Below are 20,383 nucleotides of genomic sequence, written 5' to 3'. Positions count from 1 at the left end.
TGTGACTGATTCTAGGACAGTGTTTCTCCTCAGTGCAGGGAACCTTTCCAGGTCAGTATTTGTGTTGCATGACTTCAAAGGTGGGAACTGGTTTTGAGCTTTAAAAGCAGAAGAGCTTCTCTTGGGCCACCCTCTGGGTGCTAAAGGCAGGTTTTGGGCTCAGCTCTGCCACTTTGCAGCGGGGAAGAGCTCCGTTTCTGGTCATTATCAGTTCAGTAGCTGCTGGTGGGTTTTCTAAGCAGCATTTGCAGACAAGGGACTTTAATACTTCTTATGGTGTGAGCTTGCTTGACACATCTTGAAGGTTTTCCCTCCTGGAGTGAAGGAAGTACTTGCAAGTGTTGTTTTCCTACACTTTGTGCCAAGCTGAACCAAATGTAAATGAAGTGTAAAATCTAAGCAACTAGTGAGTAACGTGGTTGTTGGTTGCTAGATTATGCTCTGAGAGGTTATAAGCTATTAAACTAAATCTTGTTAAGCCCAAACAATTGCATTTGTGTCTCTGTATCTCGCTGCTAACTTTGCATCAGTGCAAGAGCTTCGTCGATGGGGTAATTGGAATTAGCTCCTCGAGAGGCAACACTGAAGATGTGAAACACCAACCGTGTGAAATAACCTCACTTCTTCTCTTAAACTGACAATTCCAGCCTCTTCTCCCTTAAGCTTCGAGTGACCTCAAAGCCAGCAGTCATCCTACTGGAGTCAGTGCCAGCAGGGGCTGGTGCCAAACCAGGGATGGCTCCTGGAAGGCGTTGCAGTGTTAAAGCCTCTGCCAGTCACCCTCGTAATGACCGTCTTGAAGCTGTTCAGATCATCTAGGAAAGCATTGCTGCCTGCTAACTGCAGATGCTCTTACCCGCCTGGAGCTGCTGCCTGCTCCCTGGGGACACATCCTGGTCTCCGCTGGCTCCCAGAGCCCTGCAGCATGGTCCAAAGATGTTAAAGTCAATTTGAGGCTTGCAGGGGCCAGGCATCCTGCAACATCCTGTGGGATTGGCACTTGCAGGAGGAGAAACCAGCCTTTATCACGTTCATCTTGGAAACTTGCTCTGGAGTTCCTTAACGCAGATGTTCAGGAATGATTTTGAAATGCTGATGTTTTAAAAATGCAGATGTTAAGAAGCTGAGCTACTTCCCTTGTGTTTATAGAGTCCCAGACTGGTTTGGGTTGAAGGGAGCTTAAAGCTATGGGCAGGGACCCCTTCCACTAGAGCAGCTTGCTCCAAGCCCCTGTGTCCAGCCTGGCCTTGGACACGCCAGGGATGGGGCAGCCACAGTTCTGTTTAACAGCCTTAGCTGGAGCAGGGACCTGGGGGCTGTTGGCTCCCTGGCTGCCAGAGGCTTGAGGAGCCCCTAGAGGTGGGCTCATCCTGCCTCAGTTTAACTTTGTGGGAAAGTAAACCTGAAACTGCTGACCATTTGACATCCAGGAATGCATCATCCCTGAGGACAAAGCGCTGGGCATCAGCTAATGACACCTTTATGCATCAGATGGCAGAAAGCACGGAGGGGCCTTTACAGACTTTCACTGTAAAAAAAAAAAAACCAACGTTTTCATCTCTCTTTCCATCCAGTGAGCTTAAAATGTAGTGAGACGTCTCCTGGTTTCTTTGCAGCTGGAAAGCCCTTGTGTACAGTGGGGCTGGCTGAGCCCTGCCGACTCCTGTTCAAGTTCAGCCCATTTTGGTCTCCTTGGAGGGTTTTGTAATTTTAGAGAGCTGGTGAAGCATGGGAATGCAATGCAAATAATTCTAGTGCTTCCTCTGTTCCCTTGCATATGTTCCTTTCCAGACAGCTGTATTAGTATGCAGATGGCACAGAGCCACCTTCTGAAACAACTTCTCTATTTTTAGCCCATTGTACAGTGAGTAAAGCCATCCTGTGTGAATGTCACAGAGCAAAGTGAATCATGGAAAAGATCCTGGGCACCGAATGTCTGGCAGTAAAATGCCAATGTGAAAAAATACACTGGTGCTCAGAGAGTGGCAGGTACTGGGGAGTCCCTCACTGCAGGGGCATGGCTCTGACCTGCTCCAGAGCATCTCTAGAGGTGAGACCCCACCTGCAGCCCTGATCCAGCTCTGGGGCAGCAGCACAAGAGGGACGTGGAGCTGTTGGAGCGAGGCCAGAGGAGGCCATGGAGATGCTGCGAGGGCTGGAGCAGCTCTGCTCTGGAGCCAGGCTGAGAGAGCTGGGCTGGGGCAGCCTGGAGAAGAGAAGGCTCCTGAAGGGGAGACCTGAGAGCAGCTCCAGTGCCTGAAGGGGCTGCAGGAAAGCTGGAGAGGGGCTTGGGCCAAGGGATGTAGGGACAGGCCAAGGGGAATGGCTTTAAGCTGCCAGAGGGGAGACTGAGATGAGCTCTTAGGCAGAAGCTCTTCCCTGTGAGGGTGCTGAGGCGCTGGCACAGGGTGCCCAGAGAAGCTGTGGCTGCCCCATCCCTGGCAGTGTTCAAGGCCAGGTTGGACACAGGGGCTTGGAGCAAGCTGCTCTAGTGGAAGGGGTCCCTGCCCGTGGCAGGGGTTGGAGCTGGAGGAGCTTTAAGCTCCTTTCCAACAAAAACCATTTGATGTTTCTATGGTTCCATGTGTAGCCTTTCAACTGGAGACTCGGCAAGAAAGCTCAAAGCTGGAACCCCACAGGAGTGTGTCTTCTCATCATTCATACCTGGAATGCATAATCACCTAAACAAACCTGTCTGTGTTCTGTAGGGTTTTCAATCTTATCCAGTGACACCGGTGAGGTTGTCACTCAGCACTGGAGCTGCTCATAGCGAAAGTGATTCTCCAGGCTCCAAATAATCTAGATGTCATCCCCAAGATCTATGTAGGCAAAGTTAATCTGGAGGGTGCCACGAGGAGGTGCTCTGACATGGTCCTTGAGGGATGAAGCTTCCTGGCATGGGGCTTTTCATCTCTTGGTACTGAATAGGGCAGAGATTTCTGCCTTGATCCTCATGTGTGGAGGAACTGAATAACTGCTTTCCTCAAAGAGGTTGGCCTCTGAGGAGCTTAGCACAGGTTTGCAGTGGTGCTTTCTCTTTATTACATGTATTTTACCCCTTCTGCTGTGGCTCAGCCTCAAATGGTTAAAACACTCTGATCTTTCAGTACTTCCAGAAGTAAAGACTGGCTTCGCTGTGAGTCCTTGCCTCTTGCTCCACTGTTTTGGTAGTAAATAACACTGGTTTCCAACAGCTTTCTTGTGTCTTGAAACCAAGCATGGTGGAACATCACCTGCTGCTTCTCTCCCTTCTCCCTGTGTATATGTTTATGTGTGTATATATATATACACACATATTTATATGTATTTTACAGTGACAGTCTCAAAGGGTCTTTGCACATTCCTCTTTCTATGGGGGACATTACCCAAACACAGAGACTGATGGAAATGTAGAGGGAGGTTCTATTCCACCCGCCTGTAAAGGCCCACACCAGCACATCTTCTGCCTTCTGCTTTTCATACTCGATGGCAACAGCAACATTTGGATTGCAAAGAAGAAATAACAAAAGCTGTTTTTGTTGGATTCAATCCCAAGCATTCCACTTGGTTTTATGGCTTCTGAAATGAAGTTTGTAGTTCTTTGTAGCTGGGCCAAGTTTAACTCTATGTTCCCATTTATCTGTTTTGCTGGTCTTCTAAATAGTAGATCTGAGCAAATTCATGTTTCATGGCAACCTGAATAATGGCTGCTGCAGAAAGGAACCTGACACCAGTCTGGATGCTATTGATCATGTGTGGAAAGAAACTAAATGCTCAGAAAAACCTTGATGCATCCGCATCAGATATATAATGGAGCCACCTTCAAACACTATAAATAGCAAGTCTGGACCCCGGATACCACCCACACCCCTTCCCATCGGTTGGGGTGAGTATGCCACATTGTCCCAGCAAAAACGTAGCTGAAGAAGATGACAAATATGTGGGACCCCCAGGCTTGAAAGACTCCTGCTTGCTCCTAGACATGACACAGCCTCCCTTCAGACTTATGAAGACCAGATTGCTTTCAGAGCTGAACTTCAAAGCTCATCAAGGCTTGATGTGTCTTTGCAGCCCTTCCCATGTGCTGCCAGGAGAGCAGCCAGCCCTGTTCCCATGCAGAGGGCCCCTGGTGCAGAGCTATGGGTGTCGATATTGTGTAAGCCTTTCAGATCCTTACGGGATGGCACATGTTGGTGTCTGGCTGTGCAGTGCCACAGCCCTGGTGGAATGTGTGTGTGGCTCAGATTAGATCCACGGAGGCATTTCTGACCTCCTGAGCTCAAAGTGTGCCACGAGCGTGCAAGGGTGAGCAGTCTGCAGTGAGAGCAGCGCTGGATCAGGGGCACAAGTGGTTCCCTTGCCATTTTCCAACGCTTCTCCATGGATGATGGTTCCATAGCCATCTTGCAGTGCTCTTCCACAGCTTTCCCAACAGCTGTGGCTTTCAGAGTGTGCTGGTCTATGAAAAGAGGCTAGGTTGCAGCACACGTATGCTCGTTTCAGAACATGTTTCTCTTTCAGAGCCTTCCCTGGGATCTGTGCCTGGTCAATAGGAGGGTTTTACATCTGGTAGAGCTGGTACAGACTTGCCTTGGGTTTTTAAAGCATGTTTATGTGTTGCTCCTTGGCAGCCTTCAACTGTAATTCATGAACTTGCTCAGTTATGGCACCTAAATAAGCCTGTTCCAGCCTCATTTCCTTCTTGCAGCAGCAGCCTCTTGGCAGCCTCCTAGCAAGAGCGTATCTAAAAGCAGTTGTGCTCCCTGTGACACGTCCAGGAGAGGCTGAGCTGCCTGGTCCCATGCAAACTTGACGTGGTGACCTTCCCCATGAGTTCAGTGTGTGTTTACTCATGTGCCCGTTGGTGCATCCGTAAAGGCAGGAACAGATCGGTGCTGGTGTGGATGTGGAGGGGAGGGTTTCAGAAGTCTAATGGAGAATGGCTTGAGCTGAACACCCCATGCAGAAACGGTCACCTCCAGCATGTGTGGCTGTTCCTGAGGGGTTTTCCAGCAGGGCCAGCACGGCTACAGTTGAGGGGGGGTTAAATTTCTTCTTAAAGGAGGTTTGAGTCGTGTGCTCTTACTCTGGGAACCCTGGCTTATCTCTGAAGAGCAGAGGATCCAAGTTCTGGACAATTCTGAAGCAATTTATACTTCTGGTGATGAGTTATGACCCTGCCCAGCAGGGCCTTTCCCTGCTTCCTTCCTTCCATCCACCCAAAGATCCCAGTGACCCTTTTTGTTTCCTTCATTTAACATCTCTTTGGTAGAATGCATCTTGTTGTTAAGGGCCGTGTTCTAGACCTTCAAGAGGTTGGGCTCCAGTGTTTATGGATGATGTGCTTGCAGCCAGAAGAAACACAAGGTTACATTAATAGATGGCTTTGTTCATTTAGGCATGACAACAGAAGTGCTCCATCCCTGGAAGTGGTGCCCATCCCTGGCAGTGTTCAAGGGCAGGTTGGACACAGGGGCTTGGAGCAAGCTGCTCCAGTGGAAGGTGTCCCTGTCCATGGCAGGGCTTGGAGCTGGAGGAGCTTTAAGGTCCCTTCAGCCCCAACCATTCTATGATAGTTGCATGCTTTCCCCTTTCTAGAGCTCATCTAGCCAGCCAGAGTTATGTACTTCATCTTTTTCTGGTTTTCTATAAACACTATTTCAGTGTTGATTTAAAGCAAATCCTATGATGTGATATAGTCGCTTCCTGAAGCAGAAGGACCTTGTGTTACCTGCAGAAGGTCTAGATAGAAGCCTGTCTTATTATCCCTCAGCCAGCCCCTGGTGAAGAGGCTGTTGGATTGGTTTTGGCTTACTCTGTCTCTGCAGCTGTCTGGGCTCCAGTTCTACATATATTTCTAATGCTGTATGAATAAATAATGCTCTTCACCCACAGCCATAACATAAGCTGTAAGTCATGGTACATTAGGAGGGTGTCAGACCTTTATGACCAGTAAAGATTCCTCCTTCTCTGCTGGAAAGGCGATAAACATTTTGAAAAGGGTGATTCCATCTGTGTTGTTTGGAATGCAAAATCTTCCACCCCCCTCCATAGCTGTGGGTCTCTGTAAGGTCCTCTGTGTGTCTACAGGCTCTGGTACCCATCTGATCCTCTGTACCATTCCTCTCTCACAAGCCTGATGTCTCCTTACTCTTGCAGAAGAGAATGCAGAGATCACCCTGGATGTGTCGCTGGCGTATCGTGATGACATGTTTGATGACTGGAAGGAAATAGCACATGCAATAGAGATCAGGAAGCTGAAATGCACCTTTGGCTCGCCAAAAGTAAGGGGCTTTGATGATGCTGGAGGTGGGGGGTGTGGATTGTGTTGGGAATTGATTTCCTTTCCTCCCTGGTGCTTCCTAGAAGCATGGAATTGTTCAATCATAACTTCAAAATGTGTCAGCTCAAAACCTGTGAAAACCTGACGAGCTCCATGCACAACCGGTCCTGTTTGGTGATACAAGAGAAGGGGGTGAAGTTGGGGTAGACTTACAACTGTAAGGGAGAAGAGGTGTGAGGTGTTGCAGAGGTGTTGTCTGGAACAAAAATGCTTTGAGCTCTGTGTACCGCAAACCATCTTAGAGAACTTGGACCTTTCCATCTTGTGCTTGTGATAAACACGACCTTATTACAGGAGTGGTGGGGATATAGCCCCCAGGGACACAGCAGCGTTCCAAGAACCCGGAGAAGTTTGTTAGAACAACTTCTCAGTGCCCCAAGCTCGAAGGCTGAGGGGCAGCAAGCACAGCCGGATGAGAACAGCATCTTGTTTAAATCCAGATGTTTCTTCCTGTGCTGCAGACTGTAATTCCGGTGCTTAAATTAATCTGGCGTCTCTTCCCCAGGCCATGGTTTTCAGCTCTGTGTCTTCTCCCATTTCACAGTCCCTTTCAGCAACCACTTACATCTCCAGTGACACCTGTGCCCTCCCATACAGCCACATCTATGCAGTGAACACATCTGAGGTACAGAGAGGAGCATTGCTAGTAGAACAGGACTTAAACTGCACATCAAGATACGTGTGAGGGAGCTGCATCTTTTGTTTGGGCTTAAGTGGTGCTTGCTGAGGGAGGAGGCTTGGATCCTAATGTAGTCTTTCATCTTGAGAGGCTCCTTTGACTCTGGGGACTATTCAAGAGCCTGAAAGGTGAACCTGCTGTTGACTCTGACCCAAACCAGCAAAACCTTTGAAGAATGTCCCCAAGGCACTGTCTGTCACAGGCTCTCCCCAGGAAGGCTGGAACTGGCAAACAGGCTCTCAGTGCTAGCAGTGGTCCCAGTGTTAGGGTTTTGCACACCCTCCCCATGGAGGGAGCCCATCCAAGGCTGACCACAGCATTCTGTGCCCTTTCTCTAGACCCTGGAGTCGGAGGGCCGTCACTATGACTGTGACTTCCTGCCCTTCATGGAGATCGGCAGCGTGGCTCACAAGTACTACCTGCTCAACATCCGCCTGCCCGTGAACGAGAGGAAGGGCATTAACGTGGGCATCGGGGAGATCAAGGACATCCGCCTCGTGGTAAGTGCCTGACCTGCCTCTGCCCGTGCTGTCTGCCTGGGGGCTCCTCTGATCCGCAGCGAGGTCCTGCTCTTCAGCATGGGCAGCTCCTGCCTGCAGATGTGGTCTCCCTCCTTTCCAAGGGGTGCCCTCATTGACTGCTTTCTTCTGAGGAGCCTTCCCCAAGCCTGGAGCAGGGCCACCCTCCTGCACTGCCCTGGGATCACCTCCATGGCTCCAGCAGCTCCCCTGTGTCCTCTCCTCGCCAGCACAGTCTGGCTTGAGTGATGAGTCCTCCATCTGATTAAGCCCTGCCTCTTACGGGTTGGAGCTCAGGAGGAACAGGCCAGCAGGGTTCAGAGGGGACCTGGTCTCTCTTGGCGTTGGCTATGACCATGCAGATGTTTGGGTTGGCTGTCAGCTGTCCCTGCTCCTGCCCTCCCTTATGGCTGGTGCTTTTCCTCCCACCACCATCCCTCTCAGCAGGAGCAGTGAGCTGTGGTGACTGCAGACAGAGGTGGGAGGGATGTGTGTCCGGAGAGACGCATTCATTTGGCTGATGCTCTTCCCACCGGCGGTGACTTGGCTTCATGAGTATCTTGTTACTTGTCTGAGAGCAGTTCTGCCAGCTCTCTCCATGCTGTGTCAGTGTCCCTCTCCTGAGTGCTCTGCACCTCGAGGTGGAAGCTGTGTCTTGGTATTAGTTTTCAGGACTTCTGAAGCCTGCTCAGGCACCTTGGGTGCTAAATAGGAACCTGCTCCCTTTCCTGTGTTGGATAAACCATGTCCTTCAAAGAGTAGCTGCATCTTGACAGGCTGAGAAAGTCAGGGCTGTTCAGCCTAGGGAAGAGAAGCTGCATGGAGACCTCACAGGAGCCTTCCAGTATCTGAAGGGGGCTACAAGAATGCTGGAGAGGGACTCTTCATCAGGGACTGGAGTGATAGGACAAAGGGGTTTAACCTGCCAGAGGGGAGACTGAGATGAGCTCTTAGGCAGAAGCTCTTCCCTGTGAGGGTGCTGAGGCGCTGGCACAGGGTGCCCAGAGAAGCTGTGGCTGCCCCATCCCTGGCAGTGTTCAAGGCCAGGTTGGACACAGGGGCTTGGAGCAAGCTGCTCTAGGGGAAGGTGTCCGGGCCCATGGCAGGGGTTGGAGCTGGAGGAGCTTTAAGGTCTCTTACAACACAAACCAGTCTGGGATTCTGTGATCTACATGTGCTTACATGTACTACTGCCTACATGCCTCTCCTGTCAGATCCCCTAAGGAGAAGCATGGAGTAATGTTGCTAAACCCTTTACAGCTGTTGCATTCCACCCTGTTTTTTTTCCTTAGGGCATCCATCAGAACGGAGGCTTTACAAAAGTGTGGTTTGCCATGAAGACCTTCCTCACACCCAGCATTTTAATCATCATGGTCTGGTACTGGAGACGGATCACACTGATGACACGTGCTCCTGTGCTGCTGGAGAAGTGAGTAGGGGCTTGTGTGTTGGATATGGTGACCCTCAAGTGAGAGCACGCTGACCAAGGTGGTTGTTGCTCCCACAATCTATGTGTGGAGAGACAGGAATGGTCTCTTCCCTGTCCCCTCCCTCCACCCAGGCTCACTGGGAGCAGGAGACCTCGATAGCTTAACTTCTTGCCCATTAAACCCACAGGGAATGAGGAGCTGCGTTTGTCCACAGCTGCTCACAGGGGCTCAGCCCCCCAGGGTTTGCTGGCAGGAGCTGACACTGCCCCGCAGTGCTGGGTGTTCTTGTGTTGCTCCTCATGCACAGCTTTGGCTGCTGGGGCTCTCTTCTCAAGTTGAGGAACAAGCAAGCTGGAAAGAGATTGCGTTTCTGCCCTTCCAGGGTCATCTTTGCTCTAGGAATTTCCATGACATTCATTAACATCCCCGTGGAGTGGTTTTCCATCGGATTTGACTGGACTTGGATGCTGCTCTTCGGAGACATTCGACAAGGCATTTTCTATGCCATGCTCCTGTCTTTCTGGATCATCTTCTGTGGGGAGCACATGATGGTGGGTACCACACAGAAGGGAAGGTGGCTTCCAGCCCCAGTTGCAGCGATACCCTGCAACTCCCCTGTGCTTGTTAATCATTGCAAACAACATTGTGGGGCTTGCACCAGGCAAGAGGACTTCAGCCTGACTTGCTTCTCCTTTTTCTCTTCCTCCTCTCCACTTCTTGACCCTCTGATCAGGACCAGAACGAGAGGAATCGTCTCTCGGGGTACTGGAAGCAGGTTGGACCCATAGCTGTTGGCTCCTTCTGCCTCTTCATCTTTGACATGTGTGAGAGGTAGGTGCACACTGTGAGCTGAGACTTCTGGCCACCTCCTGCAGCAGGGACCAGCAGGTTAAGCTTGTTGGCTTCTGTGACAGCCTCAGTGATGTCTCTCCTCTTTGCAGGGGAGTGCAGCTGAAGAACCCCTTCTACAGCATCTGGACCACTGAAGTTGGCACAGAGCTGGCTGTATCCTTCACCCCAGCTCATGGCAGGGTTGATGGGAGAGAGAGAGTGTGGGGAAACCCTCCTCCTTCTGGCATCCCAGGGCTGTGAGGGGGGGGTGGAGATGCTGGTGTCATTTGGAAGAAGCCGCCCTGGCAGGTTTGGAGCTGGTACCCCAGGGACTGGTGCTGTGCTTGGGGGAGTCACTGCAGAACTGAACCTCTCCAAGATGTCTGAGATTTGCAGGGAAGCGTGGGGAATTCAGGTCCTGGGGGTCATCACAATAACACCAGCACCCATGATCCTTTACCCCCCAGCCTCAACAGCATCCGCTTTGGGGACCTCCATTTGCTGCTATTACTCAGGCAGGCGTTGCTGAGGCATTTCCATGCATTGCTCTTCCAGATCCTACTGAAAGGGCTTGTTATGCTGCCATTAATTTTGATCCCTGGGCTGAGATAAGCTAATGGGATCAGTTCCCCTTCCACAACACCCATCCCTCTTGCAGGAGCCTCACTGGAGCTTGTTGGCTGGCAACAGCTCCCCAAATCTCCTTGGCAATGTCACCCAGGCAGTGTTTGGTGTGTGTGGGGTCACAGAGCCCCTGCTCCCCACCAAGCTCATCAAGTAAAAGTGCAATTTTGACCTTTGGGATGACACTAAAAGAAGGGAATCACTTGAATAATGTTTCTGTTCTCCTTGTTCAGCTCATACCATGTTCCCTTGACTCACACTGCCCAGATGGCCTTTATTATAGTTGCGGGAATCTGCCTGTGTCTCTATTTCCTCTTCCTGTGTTTTATGGTCTTCCAAGTGTTCAGGAACATCAGTGGGAAGCAGTCAAGCCTCCCAGCCATGAGCAAGGCTCGCCGCCTTCATTACGAGGTAACAGCCCTCCTCACTGCACAGATTCTTTACTTTATAAATGCATTTCTGACCTTAAAGTCTATACTGAGACATTCCCTATCCATGCAGCCCTGAACTGGGAGATCTGATCTTCATAAGCTTTCTTCTGCTCAAATCCCCTAAATGCCTTTTGGTTTGACTGGTGGGAAGTTTCTTCTTTATTTGGGTCTTTATTCCCAGTGGAATACTTTAACCTGTTAGGAGGGTATGTAAGCTCCCTCTCCTTTTCTGTCAGTACTTGCCACCTCCCAGCATACTGAACAGTGCTGGAGAACAGAAGTAAATTGCCCAAATTACCATTGAAATCACTATAGGTTGTAAGCACACCAGGCCCTCACACTTCATTTCTCCTGTAATATTAAGGACTATATTTAATGGAAAGTATTGCTGAGACCCCCCTGTTTTCTAGGATGTCAATTAGTATTTTTGGGGTTGTCTTTTCCCAGCCAAATTGTAGGAGGGAAACTGTGCTGACAGGATCAATGTGACACATTCATCTTACTATCCCTGTTTCTGTCCTAGCTGTCTTTAACTGCTGCAAAACACAAGGAGCACACTGTAATGCTTAAGCTGAGAGTACTTGTTGTTTCCGTGGGTGATAAATATCAACACACCAACGTTGTTCTCTTAACTACTAATGGTCACTTCTGATACAAACAAGTCTGTCATCACCCATCAGGAATGCACATAAAAAATAGGAAATTGGAATTGAGAGAATTTCAAGCAGAAATTAAGCATCTTTCCCTTTAGCACAGGACTTCAGCTCGTATTGTGGAGCTGCTGGGGCTGCGCTCTGTGTACAGACAGTGTGAATCTGATCTGGAAGAGTTAAATTAATAGCCATTTGTTGTTGCAGTGTGGCTCAGTAATTACGCAGACACTGACATTTCCAGCAGAATTCCAGAAACAGGTTAAGAAAAACAACTCACGTGCAAAGACAAAGCAAAAAGAGCTTGTGAATAAAAACGTAAAGCTAGTGGGAGCAAGAGCAATCTGCAGTCACATTCCCAAGCGAGTGATCTTGAGTCTTAGTTTATCCTGCAGTCCATGTTCCTCTCTAATAGCCAGTGTAGTTTTGAAGGGTGTTGGGAATTGCTGCAGTTCCCTCCCAGGCAGATGTGGAGGTGAAACACTGACTCGTCCTGCTGAGCCAGGCAGGCTCTCCACAGATGTCTGTCCTACCGAAGCTGTGAGCTACCTCCTAGGGAAAACCCATGGCGTGGGCTGACGTGCCTCCCCATCCACGTGAGCTCCTGGTAAATCAGTCACAAAGGCAAATGTAATGGAAAGGCAGAGCTGTCCAGACACGCACGCCCGGGAGCATCCGGCAGGAATGCAGACGTGTGGGGAGCGGAGAATATGACCCCGGCGCAGAGGAGTGGGTGGAGGTTGTTTTGCTTTGGGGTTTCGTGGGTTGGACCCTTTTTTTTCTTTGCCTGTATTTTAATGCTTGTCTCTTGTATGTGCTGAAACCCAAACTGGGTGTTGTGGAGTCTGTTAATGTGACCAGTGACATTTCTCTCCACGCAGGGGCTGATTTTTAGGTTCAAGTTCCTGATGCTCATCACCCTGGCGTGCGCGGCAATGACGGTCATCTTCTTCATCGTGAGCCAGGTGAGTGATAAAACTGCTTCCTCTAAGTACCTCAGCCCCCAGTTCCACAGCCACTAACAACTCACTTGCTGATCAGAGAAGATCTGCCTGTTACCAGCAGGTTTGATAACAACTTGCTGTTTAAGAAGCTGTTTTCACTTACTTGAAGCACTGCCATAAAATGGCTCAGCCTGAAGCTTTCACAAAGGCCCCTGGCTCACGGGAAGGGTTGGGCTGTGCTGTTTGAAATATCAGCCAACAGGGTTTATGTCATTTCTGAGAACTCAGCAAGAGTGAAAAATGTTCTGTTCACATTGAAAGGACCTGGTGGCTTTGTATGGCCACAGAGAAATATCAGAGTTCAGTCTTCCCCGGGGGCACTCTGCAGCCCCGCTGTTCTCAGCAGTATCTGGACCTGTTTATTCTGAGCCCCGAGGCCATCTCCGTACAAATGAGTTTGTATCACTACTGAAGTGAATCTGAAGGTTTATTCTAAGTGACTTTTCAGATTGCATCTGTTTCAAAAATGTCATTTTGGAGAGAGGCTTTTGACAAGGGCCTGTGGGGACAGGACCAGCACCTCGCCGCCCTCCCAGGGAAGAGCTTCTGCCTAAGAGCTCATCTCAGTCTCCCCTCTGGCAGGTTAAAGCCATTCCCCTTGGCCTGTCACTAAGCTAACCTAGTTTAAGCTCATTTAGCTTTTGTCTTTCCCCCTTATGTCTGTTTTTTTTTACCAGAAAGCCAGCATTTCTGTGTGAACAGTTTGTACATCTTCAAGTAACATTAATAGTGATGACACTTCCTTAAACCATGACAAACCTCCGCATGTCTGAGGCTGGTGCTGTCAGCCCAGGCCTCTCTGTGAGCCAGAAGCAGCAAGGCAGCATTCAGCACGTGAGCTGTTTGCATTATTCAGCCTGGTTTTCCTTCTATAAAAGCCCTATTTATGGAAGTGTAATGTTTTCAGGTGTAAGGAGGTTGTCTCCTAGGTACCACCCTTCAGGTGGCAAACCTTGGGGTGAAGCTGATGTTTTAGGGGATCACTTCTGTCTCCGTGCAGACTTTGGCCTTACTGACCAGCCCATGTCTGCTTTCTCCCTGGCAGGTGACCGAAGGCCACTGGAAGTGGGGGGACATCACGATACAAGTGAACAGCGCCTTCTTCACCGGCATCTATGGGATGTGGAACCTCTACGTGTTCGCCCTCATGTTCCTGTACGCACCATCGCACAAGAACTACGGTGAAGACCAGTCCAATGGTAAATGCCTTTAAGATCTGAAGGCTGTCATGGCAACAAAGTGATATAATGTGGGTGATACCTTTGAGTTTTCTACATTTTGGCCAAAGTGCACATTCAGCATTTTAAAATGCGATGCAAATGATAGTTTGGTTTTCCTAGCAGGCATTTTAGTTAATCATAGAATCCCAGCCTGGTTTGGGTTGGAAGGAAGCTTAAAGCCCACACAGCTCCAACCCCTGCCACGGGCAGGGACCCCTTCCACCAGAGCAGCTTGCTCCAAGCCCCTGTGTCCAACCTGGCCTTGAACACTGCCAGGGATGGGGCAGCCACAGCTTCTCTGGGCACCCTGTGCCAGCGCCTCAGCACCCTCACAGGGAAGAGCTTCTGCCTAAGAGCTCATCTCAGTCTCCCCTCTGGCAGGTTAAAGCCATTCCCCTTGTCCTGGGGGAATGGCTTCTTTCTAACAGGAAGGCATTTATAGAAGCATTGCACAGTCCTTAACTCAAGTAGCTCCTGAAAGCCTGGTGGGAATAAAATGGATCTTTTGCTTTCTAATTCCCAAGTATTTCATTGTGAGATGGACTATAATGAAATCACTTTGTTTCTCAGGTGACCTGGGCGTGAACAGCGGGGAAGAGCTCCAGCTCACCACCACCATCACCCACGTGGACGGGCCCACGGAGGTTTACAAGCTGGCTCGGAAGGAGGCTCAGGAGTGATGCTGAGGTGGCCTCATCGGGACCCAGACTGGGGTGGAGAGCAGAGGACAGCACAAGGCCTGTGGCAGGAGCCCTCTCCGACCTGCCTTGCTCCTCGAGCACCCCGTGCCTCGTGTGTTTCACAGAGCGTGACACCGAGCAGAGCATTTGTAAACTCTTTTTAACCTGGTGTAGTCATTTCTGGGGGGAGGGATATGTCCATTGCGTTACACTCCAGCACGTAAAAACCAGACAGAAAAGCATTAAGGTTGCAAAGTCGCCTGTTCAGATGTAGGGGAAGGAGCAGAGCTGATGTTGGGCAGTTGTTGTTTGGCTGTTGTGTGCCTGTCATAAAGGTGGTGCTGGGAGCTCAGGCAGGGAGCATGGATTTGGTACTTGGAGCATCTTCTTGTGTGCAACTTCAACAAGGTGTTGGTTGGGGGGAACTAACGCTTCCTTGTAAGAACATTCAGTTCCACCATCTATAATGGTATTGAACCTTGTTTGAGGTCTTTAGTACAGTCTTGCAGCAAACCCCTGTCACTTGAGTGAAGCACAGCTGGGGGAAGGAGCAGCCTGTGTGTAATACATACAATTCTAATAGAAGCAGCAGCTTGCTTTCTCAGTAGGTTTTACTGCTGTTTGTTAAATATAGGGCAGTGTAAAAACCGGATGCTTGAGCTGAGTTGCAGGAGAAGGGAGGTCTCCTGTCCTGAATTCCCAGAGGGACTGTTCCCACAGCCTGTTCTCAGCCCCTTTTGGTTTCCCTTGCTTTTATTGTCTTCCTCTTTTTGTTATGGCTTACTCATTCTTATGTGCTTCCATGCCACGGAGAGAAGACAAAGGCCACGGAGGGACAGTGTGTCCTCAGCTCCTGTGCCTCTGAGCCCCTCCTTGCACTGCTGGCATGCAGCATGCTTGGCAGAGCTGGATTCTTCCAGGGATTATTGGACTGATGTGGATATTTGGTTTTTCGGAGCAGAATCAGGCAATGAGGTCGCTCACCCCTGTGCTGTGGCTGGGCAGGTCTGGCTGTGACACTGCAGTAGGTCAGGGGAGTGGGGACTGAGCTGGGCTGGAGACTTAAACTGGGCTGTGCTGGGGACCAGCTAAGAGGAGCGTTAATGGTGTGTGAGGGAAGTCGTGTGGCCAGAAGGGTCTGTGCTACTCCAGACACACATTCCAGGGCCTGGAGGATCCGGAAGGCCTCAATAACTGATCCTAGTAAAGAGCTGTGTTAACTGCTAGTAACATGTAACTGCTAGTAATGTGTAACTCACCTTCCTGGTTTTGCCCCTAAAAGATAAGCATCTGCCGCTGCTGTCTGTTGGTGAAGGGTCAGAGATGAGGGAAAGAAGGGAGGCTTCCAAAGCCACAGTCATTGCAGGTACCAGTCCTGGAAGAAGGGACATACTGTTCTTGGATTCTTAAAATTTCTGAAGTTGCACATCAATTGTCAGAGTATTAAGGCTGCAAAATGGAAATATAATTGGGAAATACAAGAAATGAGATGATTTATGAAACCTTAATCCATCTCTAGTGGATCTCAATGTGTGCATCACAATGTCCAGTTAAAGCCCATGCGTGCTGGCTCTGCTGTCACATTGGAGTTTGTGAGTGAGAGCTCTGGGCAGGAGCTGAGGCTGTGCAGGGAGGGCTCTGCTTTGCACTGGGAGATGCTGGTTCATCCCAGTTCCCACAGCTCGTGCTCAGTGATGCTGGTCCCTGCCTGCCCTGCGCACCCATCCCACTGTCTGCATGGGACTGCTGCTGCTCCGTTCAGCTCTGACCATCCCTGCCACCATGTCAAGCATGTTAGTAACCAAATACAGCACCAGCTTTCCCTGCCTTTTGCTTTCCCTTCCCATTTTTCTGGAGATGAGTCAACACTTCAGCTGGGGTGAGGTATTCACATAATTCATAGAGTCCTGGAATGGTCTGGGTAGGAAGGGACCTTAAAGCTCATCCAATCCCAACCCCAGTCAGCGCCTCAGCACCCTCCCAGGGAAGAGCTTCTGCCTAAGAGCTCATCTCAGTCTCCCCTCTGGCAGCTTAAAGCCATTCCCCTTGGCCTGTCCCTACAGGCCCTTGTCCCAAGCCCCTCTCCAGGTTTCTTGTAGCCCTTTTAGGCACTGGAGCTGCTCTGAGGACTCAGCAGCACCTCAGCCAGGATGTGGGGTCAGAGCTGAGGAACATTGAACCCATCACTCTGGGTGAGGTCCCTCATGTGCTGCTGTGTCTGAGCATGTGGAGTCACTGTAGCACAGAAAAAGTGCTAAGAACTACTTCAGGAAGTTAACTTTGGGTGATTTTGGGATACTTGAACTGGAACACTAATAAGTTTTTATAAGCTTGGGCTGTTTAAAGTGGGCTGACAGTGCCCTTATACTGAAAGGAAACGTGGTTTAACAGAAATAAAAGGAGGGGGCACACCGACTGTACAAGGAATAAGTGCTGCAACCACAGCTTCAACACGATAGCAAAATGTAACCTGTGAGCAATTTACACACAGAAAGTAAGCACTGGGAGGTCCAAGAATTGAATCATAGAATGGTTTGGGTTGGAAAGGCCTTTAAGACCTCGTTCCAACCCCCCACCAAGGAACAAGCAGTGTTCCTACTTGCAGTAGTTGAGGTACAAAGTGAACTGAATCAACACACATCACCCTGTGCTCGACTTTGCAACTTTAACGTCCTTTTTTATGTTGGGTTCTTACGTGATATTTATGTTGTTCCCATAGATATGTCCACGGTTTGTTTCACAGCTTAGGGTAGCACTGTGTTTTGTAAGGGCTCCTCACAGTGAGGGAGCTGCAGCTTTCAAACCAAATCGTGTGTCAGACACTAACAGTCTGTTTATGGGGGGTGTGTATGTGTGTGCGTTGGGTGGGTTTTTTACTTCCTAATTCCTCAGCCCTACTTGTATGTCTCAGAAATAGTCCCTGGCTCTTATTAAAACATATTCCTTTTTTTTGGTTAGGTCGAGTTCAGTTTTTACAGACCGCTTCAAGCAGCCTGCAAAACGTGTAGTTTTGTTAATTTAAATAAAATATACACCTTGTGCAGTTGTGGTGGGCCCTGGTCCCTGCCAGGGGCTGCTCCGCTCTGCCCTGGCTTGCTTCTGTTTGGGCTGGCACTTCTGGAAGCTGCAGGTCACACAACTTGTTGCTGGGGAAAACAGTTTCGCTGCTTGGACAGTTTTTGTCCCAAAGCATATCACCCTCTGGCAGGTTAAAGCCATTCCCCTTGGCCTGGCCCTACAGGCCCTTGTCCAAAGCCCCTCTCCAGCTTTCCTGGAGCCCCTTTAGGCACTGGAGCTGCTCTAAGGTACTCCCGTTAAGGAGCCCTCTCTTGTCCAGGCTGAACCAGCCCAGCTCTCTCAGCCTCTCTTATTTCCCTTCATGCTCCATGCCCTGCACTTTCTGTCCCTGTTTGCCAGCCCTGGAACTGTTGCATCTTTGCTGTGAACTTTACATGTTGCTTTTACCCCTCTGCAGTGCCAGTTTGGGCGTGCTCCATCTGCTGCTGTATTCTTTGGAGCCTGCTCTCCCCCGATTTTTTTCTATCTATAATCTAGGAGGAGAAAAGAGGAAAAAGGTTTCACAGACCTTGCACTCAAGCAGTAATGGAAAATATGATGTCAACAGATTAATATCAACAGCTTGAAGATCCCATTGCAATAGGGTCTGCCTTGGCAGGGGAAAGGGAACTGGGTGGCTGTGTCTCAGGCAGAGCCCGTGGCTCCATCTCTGCAGCCTCTGCTGGCTACAGCTTCCGTGCCTCAGCAAGGCACCGGCGCTGCTCGGAGGCAGGCCCGCGGCGGAGCCGCGCGTTCGGGACCTCATGGATTTCCAAAGGGCAGGTTCATGGCTTGGGAGTAAGTGTAAAAGCACCGCCGCCTCCAGCCGGCCCCTCCGGCTCGCTGCGCACGGAGGCTCCCGGCTGGCTGGGGCACAGCCGGACCCTGGCAGGTCTTTGCTGCCCTCTGCCGCCACCACAACCCGCCTCTCGGAAGCTTTCATAGCAAATCCCTTGCCTCCGGGAATTGGCGGATGTTGAAGTTCCCGTTACCTCCAAGGTGATGCTCGGGCTCCAACCGGTCTCAGGAGCTTCGTGCTCCTGTGCCACTGCGCAGGGACATGGTGAGGAGCGGGGGAAACTACCCAAGAGTCTAGAAGGCTGCCTGGTGGTGCTATGGGCAGCCAAATCAGAAGGGAAAGGGGTTGTGATAGACTTCTGTGGGTGAGCTGGGGACCTTAAAAAAGGTCAGCAAACGTCTTTGGTTGGAAGAGTTTGTTGGGTTTTGCTCTTAAATGTTTTTTGTGTCTTCTTGAAAGCCTGGGACTGGAGTCCTGGCTCCAAAGCTGGTTTGTGGCTGAAGAGCTGAGCAAGGAGCTGCAGAGATTCCAGTGCAGGGATGGATCTGACCCTTGTTACCCAGCTTCAAAATGGAAGAAACAGCTTGTGACTGGGCGAGTTTGAGTGTTCCAGCAGCGACCTGAACCTCTCATAGCATCACAGAATGGGTTGGGTTGGAAAGAACCTTAAAGACCATCTAGTTCCAACCCCCCCCCCCCCCCCAGCTGGATCAGGACTGCAGGGGGGCAGGATCCCCTCCCTGAGCTGCTGCTCACGCTCTGGGGGTGCAGCCCAGCACACGGGGGGGTTCTGGGCTCAAGCTCACACTGAAGCCGGGTCATGGGGAGCTGCTCCTCACTTAGCACCCCCAGGTCCTTCTCCCCAGGGTTAATAGCTGTATCCTTAAAAACGTCCTATCCTTTGGCTGTTTCATTATCTCAAGTCAAGGGAAGTTTATATCCAGGATGAGATACTTGTGTGCTCTTCTGCTTTTCCGTCCTCATTTTGTGGAGCTCAAATCCCTCCTGTGTTTCCAGAGGAAGGGCACCCTTCCAGGTACAGAGGAGCTCGCTCATGAGATGGACGTTCTGCCTCTAAAACAGATAAGCCACTGTGGAACATTTCCTAATCGACATTATACAGGCGGAACAGCTCTCCCAAGTCTCGGCATTACCAGGAAGAGCCACCCTTTCTGATAAGCACCGCTGACACATCCTCTGGTTTAATACTAATTTATGTAATTCCAGAGGAAAATCCCTTTTCTGCCTCCAGCTGCTGTGTCACACCTCTCCACAGTGACATTCAAAGCAATCTTAAGAAGACGGCTGTACTGGTTGTGAATATCAAGAGAAGGAAAGCTTTGGTGAGCTCCAAAGGGAAAGCAATGGAAACGGAGCAGAGGGAGGACAAAGCAGGATGGATGCCCTGCTCCCACGTCACTGGGACATTCTCGAGGGCCTTTGGGAGCTGGTAGTGCTGTGCTATGCCTCAGCGATGCCCAAAGACTGGACAGCTAAAGCCAGGCTTTCCCTGTACTCCAGAAGCTGACCTGCATGATTTCAGCCATGTGGATCCCGGTTGAAGTTAAGACCCTGCAGCCTCCCTCCTCTCCAAAGGAAGCCGATGAAGTTTGGTGGGGTGTCCCCCATGCTTGCTAAGCAATGGCCAAGGGGGATTTACCACCCTTAATGTGGATAGAAAAACAGTGAGGAGCACTGCCTGGGCTGGGTAATGCAGGAAAGCCGATCCCTGCGAGTCCCAAGGGATAACAGAAACAATCCCTGGCAGAGTCACTCCAGGAAAGGGACCTGATTATCTTCACCCACCCCTTCTGCTGTCCTGCACCACCGCACAGGTCCAGGAGCTCCTCCTCAGGCAGTTTTGGGGGGTAGCAGCAGCAGCTCCCCAGGCAAAGCTGCACCCCGTGCCTCACCCCTGCTCCCTCCGGGCTCTGCTTTACAAAGGGGCTCTCACAAACAGCCCATTTCCGTTGAAAGCTTCCATTTCACATTTCTCTGGTTGCTGCCAGCTCCGTCCTGAGCAAACCCTGCCCAAGAGCAGGGCACTGAGCCAGCACCTTCAAGCTGTATCCCCCCTCGGTCAGTCTGTCCCATGCAGGACAGCGGTGCTGCACAGCATGGGTCTTCTTTCCATCCTT

At 50.4% G+C, this 20,383-nt stretch overlaps 1 protein-coding gene across 1 annotated transcript in view; it reads left to right on the top strand.

Moving 5' to 3' along the window:
• Positions 1 to 17,430, top strand: part of WLS (Wnt ligand secretion mediator) — a 34,592-nt gene extending 17,162 nt beyond the window's left edge. The window contains exons 3-12 of the mRNA XM_061469743.1: positions 6,139 to 6,263; positions 7,340 to 7,501; positions 8,812 to 8,948; positions 9,332 to 9,500; positions 9,683 to 9,780; positions 9,891 to 9,954; positions 10,672 to 10,815; positions 12,367 to 12,450; positions 13,535 to 13,688; positions 14,280 to 17,430. Coding sequence (XP_061325727.1) covers positions 6,139 to 6,263; positions 7,340 to 7,501; positions 8,812 to 8,948; positions 9,332 to 9,500; positions 9,683 to 9,780; positions 9,891 to 9,954; positions 10,672 to 10,815; positions 12,367 to 12,450; positions 13,535 to 13,688; positions 14,280 to 14,389 — 1,247 coding nt within the window. The 3' untranslated portion in view covers positions 14,390 to 17,430. The remainder of the gene's footprint in view (positions 1 to 6,138; positions 6,264 to 7,339; positions 7,502 to 8,811; positions 8,949 to 9,331; positions 9,501 to 9,682; positions 9,781 to 9,890; positions 9,955 to 10,671; positions 10,816 to 12,366; positions 12,451 to 13,534; positions 13,689 to 14,279) is intronic.
• Positions 17,431 to 20,383: the final 2,953 nt, after the last annotated feature.

The sequence above is a fragment of the Pezoporus flaviventris genome, unplaced genomic scaffold, assembly GCF_033815535.1.
Source record: "Pezoporus flaviventris isolate CSIRO_AGI_PZ_B2104156 unplaced genomic scaffold, CSIRO_AGI_Pfla_v1 ptg000059l, whole genome shotgun sequence".
In the NCBI taxonomy this organism is placed as follows: domain Eukaryota; kingdom Metazoa; phylum Chordata; class Aves; order Psittaciformes; family Psittacidae; genus Pezoporus; species Pezoporus flaviventris.
Note: the sequence above shows the minus strand (reverse complement) of the source record. Positions and strands in the feature narration are given on the sequence as shown.